At 39.7% G+C, this 19,342-nt stretch overlaps 1 protein-coding gene across 1 annotated transcript; it reads left to right on the top strand.

The window, feature by feature from the left end:
- The first annotated feature begins 212 nt into the window (after window positions 1–212).
- PLK4 (polo like kinase 4) lies at window positions 213–18,395 on the top strand. The gene is made up of 16 exons (XM_064450487.1): window positions 213–343; window positions 805–900; window positions 1,657–1,752; window positions 1,846–1,960; window positions 3,895–4,927; window positions 7,017–7,117; window positions 8,748–9,124; window positions 10,298–10,402; window positions 10,792–10,894; window positions 11,652–11,801; window positions 12,655–12,785; window positions 13,569–13,660; window positions 14,021–14,162; window positions 15,840–15,977; window positions 16,892–16,998; window positions 17,786–18,395. Exons 1-16 carry the CDS (start codon window positions 314–316, stop codon window positions 17,883–17,885), a joined length of 2,916 nt encoding a protein of 971 aa, XP_064306557.1. The 5' UTR covers window positions 213–313; the 3' UTR covers window positions 17,886–18,395.
- Window positions 18,396–19,342: the final 947 nt, after the last annotated feature.

Here is a 19,342-nt window from a genome sequence, read left to right as displayed (position 1 = left end):
ACGGCTGCCGGGCGAGCGGATGGACAGCGCCCTGCGCATGCGCTACCCCCTGCCCGACAGGGTGCGCCACGGGTGCCGCCGGCGCGACGCGATTGCGTCAGGCGCAGCCGCGGGGCGGGGCGGGGCGGGGCGCGGGAGGGTAACGGCGGGATTTTTCAAAATGGAGGCCGCGGGGGAGGGGAGCGGCCGCCGGGCCCGGGAGGGAGCGGGGCTGGGCCGGGGCGGGCGGTGGGGGACGCCGTGATGGGGCAGCCGCGGCCGACGTCCTGAGGAGGCGCCATTAACGGGACCCTGGGGGAGAGCGGCCGGCGCCATGGCGACCTGCATCGGCGAGAAAATAGAGGTGCGGAGCCCAGACCCCGCCCGGGGCCGCCCCGCCATTTGCTGGGGAGGGGCTCGTCCCTCTCCCGGGCGGGTGGCTTATGGGAGGTGGTTGCTCCCCAGCCGCTGCCATGGCAGCGGGGACTGAGGGCGGGTGTCTCTCCTCCACCGGCAGCGGCGGGAGAGGCGGCGGGAAGGCGGCTGGGCCGGGCTGGGCCGCCGTCGGGGCAGTGCCGGTGCCGGTTGAAGCCGGGGAGGACGATGCCGTGGAGGGTGCTGCAGGGCCACGGCCCGGGGGGCTCCGTCCAGGTACCGCCTGGGGGCGCCTGAGGGTGCCTGAGGGTTTGCCCCGGCACCGGGGATGCGGGGGCCCCCCAGCTTTTGGAATTGGGGGTGTTGGGGTTTTTGGAATTGGGGGGGGCTCTGCGTCAGGGGAGGGGCGTCAGCGCCGGGGCTGACGGCCGTGACTTGTTGGTGTTGCAGGATTTCAAGGTGGGGAATCTCCTGGGGAAGGGCTCCTTCGCAGGTGTCTACAGAGCAGTATCCCTGAAAACCGGTCTGGAAGTGGCTATCAAAATGGTAAGGCAGCCAGCCAAGGACATCTCTGTCTTCCGAGAGACTGAACGAGGGCAAGTTGCAACAGGTTGGGGTTCTGCGGTTGGGCATTCCTGCCTGGGTTGCGTGTTTCTATGTAACCAATATTGAGATTTGGACTCCATCCTGAACGATGCGGTACAACCAAACGGACTGCACCAATAATTAATAGAAATGCTTACAGTGCTATTAAAGGAACTTAAGCTCAACTAGTCAACATTGGGTGAACAATCAGCCTTATAATTCTAATTCAGAAATTTGTCACCACAAAAACTTCATTTAGAATCCACATGGCTAGAGAGGGTGAAGAAATGTCTTAAAAAATTTCCTTTCCTGCCAGGACAAACTTTGTGAAGGAAATGTGCATGTTGCAGATGTTTTGGCAGATTAATTTATCTATAATACTTTTATTTAGCCACCTTTTTAGTATTAACTATATTTAGTGCATCTGCGTGGCAAAATCAGAATTAGGTTTCTCTGCTTAAGTATTTCAGAAAACTTTCTGATTAATGTTAGTACTGAAAATGTTACACTTGTCTACTTTCAGAGTTGTGTGTTCCTCCACCTATCAATGATATTTTTTCATTAAAATCATATAGTAGGTTAAACTATGTGAAAGCTTGCTTGTATTTAGAAGTTTTCAGGCAAACATGCATCGAACATCTAAAATTGAATTTCAAGGCTAACGTGTAAGTAATCAGTGTTGCAGTGCTTGAAAAATATTCTGTGATCCATTTACAGATAGATAAAAAAGCTATGCACAAAGTTGGAATGGTACAGAGGGTTCAAAATGAGGTGAAAATACATTGTCAGCTAAAGCATCCATCTATACTTGAGGTAAGAACCATGTTTCTGTAGAGAGGGCTATATATGTGACTTGCTGTACAGTCTACAAAATGTATTTTATTTTTTCGTTGTTTTATGTTCTAGCTTTACAACTATTTTGAAGATAGCAACTATGTATACTTGATACTTGAGATGTGTCACAATGGTGAAATGAGCAGATATATAAAGAACAGAAAGAAACCCTTTACAGAAGAAGAAGGTGAGATTTTTTCCTGTGTCACTCACTTTGCGTTAATGTTTTGGTTTACTCAATAAACAATTCTAGTGAAAGCATGTTTAGAACTGCTGTCACTCTGAACCAGTTTCTATAGCTTAAAAACTTGTGATAAATGATGATCTAGAGAATCATTACTATTATACACATATTCACTTGAATTTCTCTATACTTCTCTGTTTATGCCATTTTCCAGTATCTTGTGCTATTTGGGGTTTAAAAAAAAGACAATGAACTCAGAAGGTAGAGGTATATAGAAGGTAGAGCTTACCTTTGTGTGTAAAATTATGTTGAAGTGTACAGGTAAAGACTGGGAAGTTCCGCAGAGGAAAACTAGCAGCTTCACATCCACAGATTTGCTTTGTGTTGCACCTCTTCACCTTGGTATTGCATGTCACCAGCTAGAAAGCCTTCTAGATTATAGTTTGCCTTACGTGGTATCGTTGGAAATATTTACTGTGTTCTAGGGTGTGTGGAAACCAAGATAACGCAGGGAACTGCTGCTGAAGGGCTGAGTTAGCAAGGAAAATACCCAATTTAACAAGCCATCTAGGATTTCTGAAGGACTGGCAACTGAGGAGAAATTCTATGGTTTTACCTTTTTTTCTTATGGAAAGCATTGAAAATCCTATCTTTCCTTGAGAGCTCATTTTAAGAGTAATACTAAAAGTTTTTAAATTGGCGATGTTATTCTTTTGACTAGTGTTTTGGGAAAGAAGTCTTGCAAAAAAAAATTAATTGCACTTATGAATTTACTGATATTTCATCTTCTTACAGTTGTGAGTGAGAGGATTTTGGTTAGAACATGGACCACTGAAAGCCTAACCAGAGCCTAACCAGAACAGCACAATTCAAAAAATAAAGAAGACAGCAAAGCAAGCTGTTCTGGTTTCACCTTACATGGATTCAGTGATTATTGCCTCTGCTGCTTCCAGAATTACCGTGCTGGTCATCTCTTCCCCAGTTCTTCCAGTTTACCTGTGTCTCTATCGGTTTCTATTTTAATTCTGTGAAAATATTAGGTGTTTTGGAACCCAGATCACGGGACTGGATTAAAGGGGGCTGTACTGCTATACAGGCATTGTCTGTTTAGTTCAGATCTGCTCCAGCGAAATGGTTCACCTGATGGTACCTTCATTCTAAAAGCTTGTAAACCACTGACCTGGATAAAGAAGTCTCCTCCTCTGAGGAGTGGTTTCTGCTAATGTTTGTTACTGACCAGTCTTCGCCTTCTGTTAAGAGAAGGCGAGAACTGTAAATTGTTTGCTCTAGAAAGAACAATTCTTAAAATTGCTGTAATTGCAACATCATAATAAATGATGCTGTTTCAGCCTGGATGAGGTTTTGGTATTCCTGCTGTAAGCTAAAACTCTTGAATATTCCCTGAATTTCTAATGTAATAGAACAGAAAGACTATCCTAGTATCATCAACTTAGAAGTTTTTGAGAAACTGAAATACTGCTAGCCCTGCCAGTTTGCTGACGATAGAACAAATATAATGCAAATTGTCTCCTATATTCTATAATCTGCACGTAGTGAAGCTGCTTGATTTCCACTGTTTGCTGTTTCTGAAAGTGTGGAGCAACTTTTAAAATTCTTAAGAATCTAATTTTAAAAAGTTTAGGCTAATTGAAAACCTCTCTGGTCCTGTTTACATTCTGTTGGCAAAGAAGCAAATCTGATTACTGCATTACAGAATATTTTTTAAATGAACCATCTTAGAACACAGTTGTGCCATATTGTTTAAAGCAAAAAGCAGAGTTAATTCCAATCCCATTAGCATGACACTTAAACGTCCTTGTAACATCCTCATTATATTTAAAAAAAAAAAGCGAGACCAATAGCAGACTTCAAAAAGTTATTTTCACAGCTGTGACTTCAATTATGTGACTAAAACATTTGGTTTTGTGTTTTGACAGCCCGACACTTCTTGCATCAAATTATCACGGGTATGCTGTATCTTCATTCTCATGGAATACTGCACCGGGACCTCACCCTTTCTAATATCTTACTCACCAATAATATGAATGTCAAGATTGCTGATTTTGGACTAGCAACTCAGCTGAAAATGCCCCACGAAAAGCATTACACCATGTGTGGAACTCCAAATTACATTTCTCCAGAGATAGCCACAAGGAGTCCACACGGACTTGAATCTGATGTGTGGTCTTTGGGCTGTATGTTTTACACTCTTCTTATTGGAAAGCCACCTTTTGACACGGACACGGTCAAGAACACGCTAAACAAAGTAGTATTAGCAGATTACAAAATGCCAACCTTTCTATCGAGAGAGGCGCAAGACCTTATCCATAGATTACTTCGCAAAAATCCAGCAGATCGTTTGAGTCTTTCCTCAGTGTTGGATCATCCTTTTATGTCCAGGTGTAGCTCTACACGGAGTAAAGATTCGGGAACTTCAGAAGATTCCATGGACAGTGGAAATGCTACCATCTCTACAACCTTCACAGGCTCTTCCAGCATCAGTACCAGTGGTTGCTTGAAGGAAAAGAAGAAGCTGTTGGTTGGACAGCCACTCCCAAACAAAATTACTTTTTTTCCTAAAACCAAGAATTCCAGTAATACTTCATCCGTAGATGGAAGCGGTTCTTTTCATCAGTGGGGAATTCAGGGGAAAGAAATAGGCATAATCGGGAGGGGAAGAACCATGCAACTTGCTGAAGAGAGACCGCATTCACGCTACCTCCGAAGAGCCCACTCTTCAGATAGGTCTGGCGCATCCCATAGTCAGACCCAAGGCATATCGAATATTGTTGAGAGATGTCACTCTATGGAACTGCTTTCTAAGCCTAAAATAGGAATAAAGGAAAACATAGAATGCTTTTCACCTGTGAACAGCTATACTGATATAGGAGAAATATTTAAGGAGAAGACTTCTAATAGTTCCGGTTCTTTTGAAGGGCAAATATCTCCACCTGTAAAAGATCAACCACAGTAAGAATCAGTTTTTATTAAGATGAAATTTAGAGCTGCCTTATATTAAAATGCATGATGTTTCCTGTAACTAAGCTGCAGTAAGTGCCTGAAGTCTCTGCGCTTGTAGCTTGAATACAAAATAGGAGAGGGTGATAGGTGCTGCTGTTGCTGTGTAGGGGTTTACGTCCCCACTGTCCCTGTCTTAAAGTTCATAGATGCAGTGCATCAGCTAGCTAGATCGTAGCTTTTTCTATCTTGTTAATACTGTTATTGGCTTATTTCCACATGATGCAAGCTAAGTATTTCTTTCCCTACAGTAATTGTAGTAGAGAGCCTTGCTAATTCTTCTTTGTAGAAGAGACATACATTAGGATGGAAGGCATTCAGAGTGTGACTACCAAAGGTTTTACTTGCTGCTCTGGCTTTTTTTCTGTTCGTCTTTAACTATGCCTTACGCTTAGACAAGATAGAGGAAAAAAAAAAAACTCAAATCAAGTACAAGATTAGGTGATGGATTATAAAACTGTCACACCAGAAAGGAAAATAACACTCAAAAATAGCTATCTCAGACTTAGTTCTATCCTTAGTTATAGCTTCTGGGTGAAAATTGTGGCTTCTTTCTATACATTTTGATGGACATCCTTCCCTAGCTGGTATAAACCAACTCTGGTGTCAGATCTACAAGTGATGCTGGAATGTTTTCTGTGGTGTTGGAGGCCTCATCTTTGCCTTCTGTGCACAGCTGTGCAACAAGAGTCCTTCCTTGTGATGAACTTACCCTGTCTATGCTCAGAAGCTTGCTTTATTTTTTCCATCAGCAGAATATCAAAGAACGCTTTCCTATTTTAATATGAGGACTATTGCATACCTTGGTTCTTGCGTTTCTCCTCACATTAAGAGCAGCAGGTTTGTGTGATGGCTTCATATGTTTGTATTTTTGCAAACCCATTCACGGAAAATGCAAATGAGCGCTTTGCCCTGTATTGAAAGCAGACTGAGTAAGAGGTTTTTCTTGACTAGTCGCAAGTGTTTGACATAAGCCTCTCTTCAGGAAGTTCAATGGGCAAGTGTGCTCTTTCTAGGTTGAGAAACGTTTGATGAATCAAGAAAGAAATTATTTCTACAAATGTTAACATAATGCTTTTATTCCCCATGACTTCATAAAGACATGCTATATGTAAAAGTGACCAAATATTAATAAGAGTGTGGGGATTAACTGAATAATTACTACTTTTTTAAAAGCGGTTGATCACAGGAGGAGAGCCTCTTACACCTGTACCTGGCCTGCACAGCAATCTTAAATGAAAGGTTCTAAGACCCAAATTAGATGCTTATATTCTGGGGGGGGTGTTTTGTGATAACCGAGCCCTTGCCAGTGCTAAAGTAGTGATCATGGCAAAAAGGAAGTACAGACAGGTACAGGCTACAGAGACAAAAAATGTCTCAGGAGCTTAGTGTGAATTTACAACAGATCAGTGATCCTACAGTAACTGGCTTTGTGTGTATTCTTTATTCTTCAACATTTGGATTATAGCTTGAGCTCACCTGTGATTACATATATGTCATTGTCTAAAGCTGGTAAAAAATCTTTATAATCTTTGGGATTTACTATATTTTATATAAACTCAAGTTATTTTAGGTGGCAAGATTGCCTATGTATTTCAGCTGCATATTTGTTATGGTGAATGAGATCCACAGGGGTCATGGGCAGCATCCCTGTGTCTTCTCAGAGGCTGTTTCCTATACTGTGAGTTAAGAACTAGATGTGGAAACAGCCGCTGCTGGCAGCATTATCAGTGACTGGTTTTGTTCATATATGTCAGTTCCAAGAGTCTACTAGTGAGTGCTAACAGGCTTAAAATTGTGCTAAAAATTAGTAATAACTTTTCATTCCAGTTGGAAACACTATTTCATTTTTTTTATGCTTTACCTGATGAACATTCCCCGTGAAAAAAAGCATGTTCTATGCTGTCTAGAGATGCAAAATGCCACCTGTATTTCTTCAATGTTCTAGAAGTGTTGTGGTTTCTGCAGCTGTAATATTAACTTTTGTTGTGCAAGTGTTTTTGATGCAAGCTTCATTACATGTGTAACTTCTGTTTTACAGCTCAAATTATCTCTGCCCAATGAAGCCCCAGGTTGGTTTGTTAGAGCAGAAGTCCCAAGCTGAAACAATGCAGCAGTGGCTTGGAAGCATGCAAACAAATGGTGTGTTACTAGTCAGTTGTGTATTTTTGCACTTAAGTTGGAGTAGTGACTTGTAACTGCTTCTGTGGTTTTTCTGTGTTGTATTTCTTCACACTTGTGCAGAAGGGATATCTTTATGGCCAAGTAACTGTGACAGTGGAGTGTAATGCTGGCATCCTACATTACAGCGATTGGATGTTAACAGAGGCTACTGAAGGAAAAGCATGGGAGACCCTAAACTGGCTTGTCACTGCAAAAAATTGCCACAGAAGAAGCAAAATTGACAACTGAAAGAGGCAAAATGATGTCCAGCATCACTAATCTGTAGGATCAGTCCTAAGCCAGAAATACCCCAATTGAAAACATTGTTTTGTTCTCCTTTTTGGACTAAGCTGTAACATTTTAGTTTCCTTAGGGAGGAATTAATTTTGAAGATTTTGTAGTTAAGTGTTCCTTTCGAGCTGTTGGGTTAGTATAATGAACTGTACATAATGGCCTTTGTAACAGTGAAGAAATTGTACGTTGAATTTGAATATGTAGCTTCCTACAATGCGGTCCTTATCTCCTCTTAATGTTTTAGCAAAAAAAATAAAGGCAAAAAGAGAGGAAAACACAATTCTAGAACCTGCCATAATTATTCAGTTGTGACCTGAAACATGTGCAAGTATAAATATGTGACAAAAGGTTGGCGGGTGACTCAAAAGTCTTGTTAATTTAGTTGTGCAAATATACCTTAAGAGAAAATGGGACCTTGGGGAATGTGAAAGATAATGAGGCTGCAGAAGGAGGGGTGGAGGAAAGGACAAAAGAGACAGAAGGGAAGGAGGTGTTCTTTGTCACGCATCATGTTACATCATTTACAAATAATGTAATTTAATCATAAAACTAAATCACAAATCCATTCTGGCCTTTTTTGTTTGGATATTACTAGACTCCTTCCCTTCCTGTCTACGGGGAATTGGACTCATATGACATGGTCCTGTGTAATCTTTGCTCCCTTCTCAACTGCTCTGCAACATGGCAGGAGGAGTGTGATACTTGTTTGGGTGAGGCAAAAGAGGATCAAGAGCTTAAATATCAATGCTAGGGAAGCAGTCATAGGAAGTTTATATATAAAAATAGGTTTTTGTCTTTTAACAAGTGACTGGAAATAAAACAAAGGTTTTGGAGTGTGCGTTTGACATCTTGAGTACTAAAACCTCTGGTTAATGCTAAAACCTAGTTAGGCTGAAACTTAAATGAAATTTGGTAGTAGTGGTTATCTGACTGGCAAGTAAACTATGTTTCAGAAGATTAAATTAATTCTTGTAAAGAAAGTCTTCAAATATCTAAAAATCTTAGTATTTTGTTTATAAATGGTTTTGCAAAATGATTTGATATATGTTAAGATTGAAGGCCGTAATAAATGAAATCTAGTAACAATATATTTTAAGTAGCGCTGGAGTTTTTTAGCATTGGCATTGGTTGGTACTAAAGTTATAGCCTAATGGTTTGGACTGAAATTGAAGAAATCCTCCTCTTATTTATTTCACTTATTTAAGTGAAATAAGCCTTCTGAGATTGTATTTTGAAAAGCTTTTAAAACCGCAGTAGCGTTTTTTCCTTTGTACTGTGACGTTTTGAAGCTACAATGTACCTTTGATGCTTTCAGTTCCGCTGAGACCACCTGCAGACCTAACTGCCAACAGTAACGCACATGGAGGTTTTCAGTATCATCTGGATGTGCAGCAAGATGCATCAAGAAATGCATGGAACACCTTAAAAGATATAAGGAATCATGATGTATCTGTCGACTGTCCGCATTCTTTAAACCAGAGAAACCCAAAGGAATACATCCCTGGAGTTCTCTGCAAATCTGAGAAAATTCAACCGTCATCTTCTACGTGTGGCCTTTGGTCAACTTCAGAACAAAACCAAGCATGGGGCAAAGAACCATCAGCACATCAGAAACCTACATTGCGAAGTATAGTATCACCTCTCAACGCTCACAGGCTAAAACCCATCAGGCAAAAAACAAAAAATGCAGTGGTATGTACCAGTTCTTAAAACGGAAACAACTTCTGTATTGAATGTAGTGTGACTCTCTCTTACAAATTACTTGGTAAACTAGAAGCATTTTTTTTAATAAAACTTAACTTTAAATTAAGTTATTGTAGATCATATTCACAGAATCACAGACTGGTAAGGGTTGGAAGGGACCTCTGGAGATCACCCCGTCCAACCCCCTGCTTGAGCAGGCACACCCAGAGCAGGGGGCACAGGAACACATCCAGGCGGGGTGTGAATGTCTCCAGGGAAGGGACTCCACAGCCTCCCTGGGCAGCCTGTGCCCCTGCTCTGGCACCCGCACAGGGAAGGGGTTTTTCCTCATATTGAGGTGGAACTTCTTGTGTTCCAACCTGTGCCCATTGCCCCGTGTCGTGTCATTGGGCACTAATGAAAAGAGTCTAGTCCTGAGTATTATATATTAGTAAGTAGTATATATTAGTAAGATGCATCTTAGTTGTTGTATATGGAATACCATAACCTCGTGGTCACTTCTGCAAATAGTGACATGGCATTGCTTTTAGCTTGCAAGCAAAGAAACTGTAAGTACATGTAACGTATTAAATACATATATACTTCCTATGGCTCTAAAACTCTCTACTGCTTAGCTGTACAGGTTGAGTTTAAGCTTTCAACATTAAGATTTTAACTGCGTCAAACACTTTTACAGATCAAACAAGTAACTGGATTAGAAGTGAAAATAGTCTTCCTCTCAAGTAAAAACCTAAATCTTTTTCCTATGGTGCTGCTTTTTCCCTGTTTTGTGGGTGGGAAAGCAAAACAAATTCCCTTAATCCTCACTGATCACATAAATTTTCTGGTTGGTTTGTTCCTGGTATCACCTTTCTGGCTTTTGTTCCATTTCTTACTCTTGCTCATCCTGTCATGTTTCCCTCTGCCCTCCAATTTGGTTTTTAAAAAAAGAACATAACAAAGCTGACCTGTCTTCATTTGATTTGTCACTTAAGGAGCCACGCCCTCACTGAGCAGGCTTATAACCTTCGCTCATGTTGAAGTGTTCTGTAAGAAGCATTTATAAGTTTGCAGTGCAGAAAAAAAATCCACCCTTTTTTAAAGCATTTGTGGAAAGAATCTTATTTTCTGAGAAACTAAACAGAAGTATTTTGTTTAACTTGTATATTTTATATATTTTAGGTGAGCATTCTAGATACTGGGGAAGTGTGTATGGAGTTTCTAAAAGAACACCATTCACAAGAACTTGTGAAAGAAGTTCTCAGAATATCTTGTGATGGAAATGGGGTGAGTGTGTTTTCAGTTTCCTCACTTGTAATAAGGGCCTAGATGATTCTGTTCTTTCAGTTTTTTTAATTTTCATTTAAGTGATTATTTGTTTGGAAATGCCATGTTTACGTAAGCACAGCTGTAAACTCCTTCCTCCTCTTCCCCCCCCATAGAACAGCCATACAAATATAGGTAGCAAGCAATTATGTCAGAGCAAAATCGGACTTGACTTTTGGAACAGGTGAAGTATTGTTGAAAACTGCTGCTGTTAAATAATTTAGACTAATAGAGCATTCATGGTAAATCATGGTAATTAATTAAACCGTGACTTATTTCCGTACCTGTTAAAAGTAGGAAGTGCTGTTGTAAGTTGCAACTGCAAACACTTCCCCCCACCCTTCTTGTAGATTGCAGTTTATCATCCAAATGAAGGAAGAGGTTTCCTTCTTGATGACAGACCTCCTGCTCCTCCTGAAGACATCTGTATGTATAATTTTGACAACTTGCCAGGTAACCTGAGATTTATCTTAAAATTATGATGATTAATTTGATTTTTAGTGAATCTTGTTTGAGGCTTTTTAGCTGTTACTTCTCAGATAATTGTGAAGATAAAACTTCTTTCAGAATAAGATTCAAACCAGAGTTTAACTGGAAACTGTATTTAGAAGTGTAAGCCCACAGGTTTTAAGTTCTGTATGGCATTTATAAGGAGTCACTAGAAATAAAGCTTTCATATTCTTCTCTTTGTTCATATTGGAAACTGTTTAAATATGAATGAAAGAAATATTATCAAGTCAATTTTAAACCAGAGCAACTTTACTTTGTGCTTCCTAATACTCATAACTTGGGGAGGGGGATTATATTCCTGAAAGCGTTGACAGAGGAATTTGGACAGCTGAAGAACAAATATAAGCTAATGGTAAGTTCTTAAGAGACAAGCAGACTTCTTTACTAACTAGAGATCAAAGATGGGTTTCAGCTAAAGCCAGGAAGCCAGCTGGACCATAATATCTAGTTAAATGGTATATGCAACGCTCCAATATGTTGCTTAGGTTCTGAACTATATTAATCAAAGCTATTGAAGAGGCACGCTTTTCTAAAAGTTGGTGGAAATAAGTTGGTTTCTTTGAACGTACTTCTGTAAAGTACTTAAATATTACAGCCCGCAGCTATCAAGTACATTTTTAAAAATTACTTCTCTCCAAGCTGGTGCACAGTGTTTAATCTGATGACTTTGATAAAGGAGCTTTAAAATTTTCTTTTTTAGAGAAGTACTGGAAAAAATACCAGTATGCAGCCAAGTTCGTGCAGTTGGTAAGGACAAAAACCCCCAAAGTTACGTTCTACACAAGATATGCCAAGTGCATGTTGATGGAAAATTCACCCCCTGCAGATGTTGAAATTTGTTTTTATGATGGTATGTATTCATTTTTACAATTATGCAAACAGTTATATCGTGTTATTAAAGCTGCACTGCAATATTGCCAAACAATGAATACTTCAGGTTGAAGAAAATACTGGAAACTATTTATTCTGCCTTTATTCTAGCACTTGCAAATCAGTTAATTATTCATTAGTTCCTTACTGATATCTTGTTCAGGGATACACTTAGCAAAAGTGTTACTTAAATTATGCCTTGTGTTTTTTCATGAGCTGCTCCTTGCGTCTACATTTGATCGTTAACATATGTAGGGAAAGGTGCGTCCCTACTCGAAGCGATCCATGGTTAAATGACAAGGAGAAAGAACACTCACTGGTGCGCTGCTGATTGTTTTCTCACTATAGACTGTCCACCTGTTTCATTTGCCACATGCATAGGCAGACCCCAACAGAATTTATGACAAAAAGAAGAAAAAGGACTTAGCCGCTCTGTGGTTCAGTGTGGAACTGCTACTAAAGAACGGGCATCTCTTCTAAAACCGTATTCAAATACTAACAGAGCTTACTTAACCATTTTTTGGCAATGCTGTTAGAGGTGTTAATTTTGTATCAGATGAATGTTTAGAAAGGTAATTCTTAAAATATGTAATGAATGCATTATTCAGCCCATTTAAGTAGTGATCTTTGGCCATAGAGGGCATTGCATTAACATCGCAGTCCCAGTTTATGTGGCTTTTTATTTCTGGGGACATAGAGCTCATGCAGGGGCAGTTTTATTGTTGAAATAATTAAGTCAGTGAAATACACTTTAGAATGTAATGGCAGAGATCTGTATTGTGTAGATGCTGGTATTTTATACAGTTCACACCAGAAATTTTTGTTTTTTACAGGAGCAAAGATACACAAGACAGCTGGTATAACTCGTGTGATTGAAAAATCAGGGAAATCCTTCACTTTGAAAGGAGAAAGCGAAGCAGGTTTGAAGAAGGAAATACAAGTTTACATGGATCATGCAAATGAGGTGAACTGTTTCACACTGGCCTTTGCCAGTGCAAAGCAACTTTCTGAAAATTCAGTTTCTCACAAATGTGCTTCTGCTGTTGCCTTTCATATCTTTCATTACACTAATAAGGAGGGATGATAACGTGTTTTTTGGGAGAGCAAATATGAATGCAGAGGAAGCAGTGCCTCATAATGAAGACTGTTAGAGAAAATTCTTACTAGTGTGTAACGCAGGTTTGCCTGTCTGGTGAAAGGATTAAATAGAACAGAAGAAGCTGCTTTATAAAAGTTAACAAAAACAAACCCCAAACCACAAAAAAACAAGTTCCCAAAAAAACCCAAACACAAAAACCTGCCAGGTGTTTAACTGGCCTGCCTACTGCACTTTTCATCTCTCATTTCATGTCACCCAACTAGCGGTCACAAGAGTAATTTTTTGTCCACGAACTTAGGAAACAGTAAAAATATAGTATAGATTTTTCTATTCGGTCTTCCTTATCTTCCATTACTTTCTGGAATAGAATTCAGGGGTCTTCTACTCCCCTGTCTAGTCCTGCTAAAAGGGGAGGAGATGCAAATATTATGAGCATAATTGTGCTAATGTGCTGAAGTTACGAGGGAGTCTTGCCGTGGTACAGCTTTTTGAATTGCCTCCATGGTACATGTGTGCAGTTAGTACTGATATTTGGTACTGCTGAAAAAAGTGTTTCCTTGTGTAGGCTCACCTACCACACCAAACACTTACTTATGAAATAGTTATACTGTTCTCAATGAGACTATAACAAGCTCCTTCTAATTTCAGGGACATCGTATATGCCTTGCACTGGAATCTGCTGTTGTGGAAGAAGAAAAAAGGAGTGCAAGTGTTCCATTTTTTCCAATAATTGTTGGAAGGTAGTATCTTTCACTTGAAAATACTTAGGCATTTGAACATTCCCACTAAGCAACTAATGTTTGAGGAAGCCAGGGTTGCTTACCAGAGGCTCATAGTCATTAGCAAGACAAATAATAACTTGATAGCATGCATGAACACCATATTTTGGAGACCCGCAAAGTCTCCTTTGATACTAGGACAACACACAGCTGCAGATTTAGACTAAACCAAGCTAACAATTAGCACGATTGAAAACAATTGTGCAGAAGACTGCTTTTATACAGTCTGTGGTAAACTGAAGGAAAAGCTATGTCTCCTCACTTGTTTCTTTAGTCCCTTTTGGACAGACCTTTTCCTAATTTGTCTCATTATTTTTCCAGAAAACCTGGCAATACTGAATCGCCCCAGGCTGTAGCACCTCCACTGTTGGACAATACAAACCTTTCAAAAGAAGTTATGGCACTGGATACAAATATCGCTGCCAGTTCTGCTCCAGTTCAAGCTCCAAGCTGTACTCCTTCTGTAAGTACACAAAATATACTGTGGAGATGACTTTCCAGGAGGAACTCAAATATTGCTGTTTTACTTGAAATAATGGAAATATGGATGGATGTAGGCTTTTATTAGCCTGTCGACTAGAGATGCTAACTTTGATTTCAACTAGAATTTGATATCTGGATTTAAGATCACCTGAAAAAAATCAAAATCCTCCAAAACTTTACCACAAATGCTTCCTGGGAACATCGGTTGAAAATTCTTGCTCACGTTATACGGCACAGTCTTCAGTTTGTTTTGGAGAGCGCTGAAATGCCCTGAGGCCTGTATATCGGATGGTAGTCACAAAGGATGTTAGCACTTCAGGCTATTGCTCTGAAATAATCAAGTGTTAGTGTGTATTTTTTTTAAAAAAGTGTAAGTGTAAATATAATTATATGTAAAGCCAACAAGGCTTTGTGTGCGATGTCATCTAGTTTGTTTAAAAGACACACCAAGCTTCAATTGCTGACACAACTTTCCCAGCTGACTGAATTATGCTGGGGCCTTGGCACACTGAGCTTGTATCCTTTTAACTTTGTTGAATTTATGCAGGCCTGCACCTCTGTTGCTTGGTTGTGTAGCACGTGTCCTTAGTGCAGGATCAGCCGGTTTTTGCTCGACTGAAATGAACCCGGCAACAAAAATTCCTTAGGGCTTCAGTACTAGTGTTGATTTTTACACTGACTTAAGGTTACCCATCACCAGGGTTCTAACTTGAGGGTTCAACATTCAAACTCATCCTTTGTTTGCCGTATAGCAAACACTTAGGTCTTTGTAAGACTTTCACTGTTTGCTTTCTCTTCTGAAGTATGTATTTCTAAGCAAAATAACATAATAGCTGGTTGTCTTTCCATGTTACCCTTGACTCTTTTTATCAATTTGTTTATACTTGAGTTAGATCTGAATATCCTGAGGTACAGCTTGTTTCTTTCAGGTTCCTGTAATTATCTGGATCCTGATCTCTTTCCTGACCAAGTTCTCCTATTTCAGAGGCATCCCCTTACTTGCATCTCTTCACTGAACCCTGAATCTTAAATACTGCAGAGCACACCACCTCATCTGTGTGACTATAGGAAGAGGTATCCGGGTAGCAGAACTTCCAGAGAAGCAGACATGTTCCTCCTAGACAGTAGTGGTGCCATGGTCCTAAAGGCCTCCAACATTTGAGCCTCTGTTCTTAATTCATCACCTTTCTCTCTCTCTCTCAACCCGTAACAGACTCCGTATGTGCTGTAGAGCTCTCCTATTAATGTTTAATCTCCTAGTTTCCAACTACAGCAATGTCCATATTTTTGTAAAATATTGGCCAAGTGCTCATCTGGATGAGAGTTATTTTATAATCTAACCTGTGCTGAACATTTTTCCTGAAGATGGACAGGGTTTTCTGGCAGTCAAATAAGGAAAAAGTGGGATTAAGTAGGAAAAGTCTGTGATTCTTCTGTGAGTACAGGGAAGTGGTAGAAAAACTGTCATAATACTGAGAAAGTCACATGAAATCCTGTGGTTTTTTTTATAATGTAATGCTGTTAAATGAAGCATATAGGCTAAAGCTGTCTGTATGTATGAAAAGATTAAATCAGGTGGTAATTGATCATTACAGTCGGTACGTGATCAGCTGGATTAATACTAAGGCTACTAATACTGTGTGTTTCTGGGTTTTAGGTGGTGTCATATGAAAAGTCTACGTTTATGACTAACACTGAAACTACATGCTCCTCTGTTCATCAAACGGAATGCAGTCCAAATTCAGCCCAACTTTTAAAATCTGTCTTTGTGAAAAATGTTGGTTGGGCTTCTCAGGTGAGAAATGAGTACTGATAAAGGAGGGAAGTATGTTCTTTTTTCCTACTAAACTTTAGATGCATATTTAAGTCTCTTGTGAGGAATGCATTAAGTCGTGCTCTGCTACAGTTTAAATCCAGAAATTGGTATGTGGAAGGATCCTTCCAAAGAAGTGTCTTCGACAAACACCGTGGTGAACTATATAAGTAGAAGAACCTGAAATACTAGTTCAGTATTTCAGTTATCACAGTTTTCCTGTGGTGGTTACTGCCTATTTCAGCATCTTGTGTCATTTAAATTTGACTCTAGTAAAAAACTGAGGCTATTAAACTTCTGTCTGTTCTCCAACAAAGATGTAAAGGTGGTGTGCCAAAGTGTTTTTAACAGCTGTGTGCCAGATCTGTAGAAGAAAAAGGAATCTGCCTCTACAACAGGAAAAGCTGTGTATTTACAGAGAAATTCTTCCTCTGCTTTTCTGTGGGACCAGCTTTGTATTTAAAAAATGGTTCTCTGCAATCCTGCTGAAGTAAGCTTCCTCTCCTAAGAGAAAAGGGTTGCTTTTTGTATATATATGAACTTTGAAATGTATATAGCTGTGCGCTCTTACAAATGGAACTTCTATTTTATGTTTGCTATTATTTAAAATTTCCTTAGGAGTCAGTTAAGCTAAAGATACTTCTTTCTTTAACTCTCATTGAAAAGGATGACTGAAGCCAAGTACCTGAAACCTTGGGAAGTCTGATTCTTGAGACTGCACGAGGCTACTTAATCCAAAGTAGTGCACGTGCAATCTTTATCTTTGGAAGACTGACTGAGATACCTAAGTCACTTCAGTAATTCTGAAAGACTTGCAGCTTCATTTATTAGAAAAATTCTAGGTATGTAATCTTGTATTTTATGTCCTCAAACCGTAACACACCTTCTCTCGTTAGCTGACCAGTGGAGCAGTATGGGTTCAGTTTAACGATGGATCCCAACTGGTAGCCCAGGCAGGTGTTTCCTCGATCACTTACACATCTCCAGATGGCCAGACAACTAGGTGAGTCTGTTACTGCTTTACTATTACTGGTTTACTACAGTAAACAAAAAAAATAGTTTGGTTTACTGTCAGTGCAAGGCTGTTACAAGGTAAACTTAATAGCTGCTATTCATTTTGTGTTGCAAATATTAAAATTGAGCTTTTCAATCACTTCTTGGTCAATTAGCTTATATAAGCTTAATAAAAAAGCTGGGAATGCATCTACTTGGTCTCCAGAGGATAGTCACTATTCATGTAGAGTATTTAAAAGAGGGAGGGGAAGATAAGTAAGGGTTTAATACTCGCCCCCACCCCCCCCCACCACCCCCCCCCCCCCCCCCCAATACTGCTAGATTAGGGAGATAACATGTCAACACTGATGCAAAGACCTGAAGCACTCAGGGGAAGTTTTGCCTATCTTTTGGATGCTGGGCACTTCCCATACAAACAGAGCCACTTGGTAACATGCCTCCTCTGTACGAAGTTTGACACCACAATATATGGTCTGTTCAGATATTACTGCAGCTTTAAACACTGTTTCAATTATTTTCTTTATCTGAAACACTTCTTTCGGTTAAATATGTATTTAAGTATGTTAAATATTTAACATATCGGTTAAATTTAACATTATCGGTTAAATATGTATTTAAGCCATCAAGGTCCAAGTCATGTGTCTAGATATACTTAGTAGCTACTTGATTTAGTGGTTTGTGTATTTCCAGGAAAGTTTTGAAATAATTATACTGTCCTGAAATAAAACGAATTATTTCAAGCATCTAAATTTTTGTATGTGTATTTGCCTTTCTAGGTATGGAGAAAATGATAAGTTGCCAGAATACATCAAAGAGAAGCTACACTGTCTGTCTTCTATTCTTGTGATGTTTACCAATCCAGCTGGTCCCCACTGAATAAAGCAAAGCACGTGTCAGGACACAAGGGCTTAATAACCTCACTCACTGACTTTCAAGTCAAGTGACTGATCTTACTCAGCTTATGCAGAAATTCTTCTAAAAGCTGGTAAAAAATAGGAAGGGAAGGATTGCTCTGTTTTATGTAGCAAATTGCTTGTAAAATATAATACAAAACACACTTTTCATCAAAATGATGGATAAACTTGCTCAAGCAAACCTTTGAGCAACTTAGTTCTAGATAGCATCAACTTCCTGGAAATAATCTGAATCTGCTGTATTTCATTCTTCCCCCACTGCTTACTCAGTGCCAACAATCAAGGAAAATGCATCTGTGCTGTTGAAGTGTTTGTATTTGTAAATAACTTATATTTTTGTCTTACAAGTAATATATGTAAATATGTATATGTTTTATAACTGTTTTTATTTTTTGTAGCAGCAGCTTTAACTTCCCTGCACAAGCATTTTATACAAAAATAAAAAATATGCAGTGGTAACTGTCCAGATCTATTTGTTTCATGTCCAAGTGATGGTTTCCTGCAAGCCCTTTCCTCTAAGTGTTCAGCTCTGTTTCTAACAGGAACCGATCTGCTGTCGTTAGAGCATCCTATGGTGGGAGGTTAGGGCTGGGTGAAGCTTGGGGAGAAACTGTAGAAAACGGTTGCACCAAGTTACCTCTAACTTGCTGAACTGAAACACAGCACTGTGGTTTGTACATTCAGTACTTTACCTCTGGCCTGTGGCTGCCCAAAATCAGGAGCTGTAAAACCCTCAGGGAAGAGGTGTTCCAGTACTGCTTTTTCAAGTCTGCAGGGTCAGGTTAGAGCTGAAATAGCCTTGACTTCAAGGCAGTTCTCCTTATTCATCTAGTCTCTAACAGAGACAGTCTTTGATTATTTTGTCATGTCTAAATCAAGGAAATAAAGTGCCAAATAAAGAATTTGGCACTAGGGACAGCAAGAAAGATCTATGAGTAGTACTTAAAAACAACCTCCTTAAATGATTGTCCCAAAGGAATTTTAACTGCTCTTACACTTCTCAACTAAATCTTCTCATGTTGGACCTTAATCCTCAGATGGAATGAATGCATGGTAAAATAACTACAAGAAGTCTGTGACAAACCAAGAAGCCTGTGCAGCTCTTGTGCAGACTAAGGGGTTTTGAATATAGCTGTAGACACAAACATTTACACAGGCACATAAACACAGCTTTCTTGGAAGAAACATTTCAGTTTAGTACTTGAAGAAAGCCTAAGAGCTAGACTCCAGAGGGCAGAAAGGCATAACTGCTTAGAAAGAATGATCAGCTAGCTTGTAAGGAACAGTGTGACTTCAGTGCAGTTATATTATGTTGCTAACCAGAATGAAAAGGAGGAGCCGTACCTGCAAATATAAGAATGTGAGGATGATAATCCAGAGCAAGTTAGCCATAGCTTAAGACACAGCTGACCTAGGAAA

Source organism: Phalacrocorax carbo, chromosome 4, assembly GCF_963921805.1.
Source record: "Phalacrocorax carbo chromosome 4, bPhaCar2.1, whole genome shotgun sequence".
Classification (NCBI taxonomy): Eukaryota; Metazoa; Chordata; class Aves; order Suliformes; family Phalacrocoracidae; genus Phalacrocorax; species Phalacrocorax carbo.
Note: the sequence above shows the minus strand (reverse complement) of the source record. Positions and strands in the feature narration are given on the sequence as shown.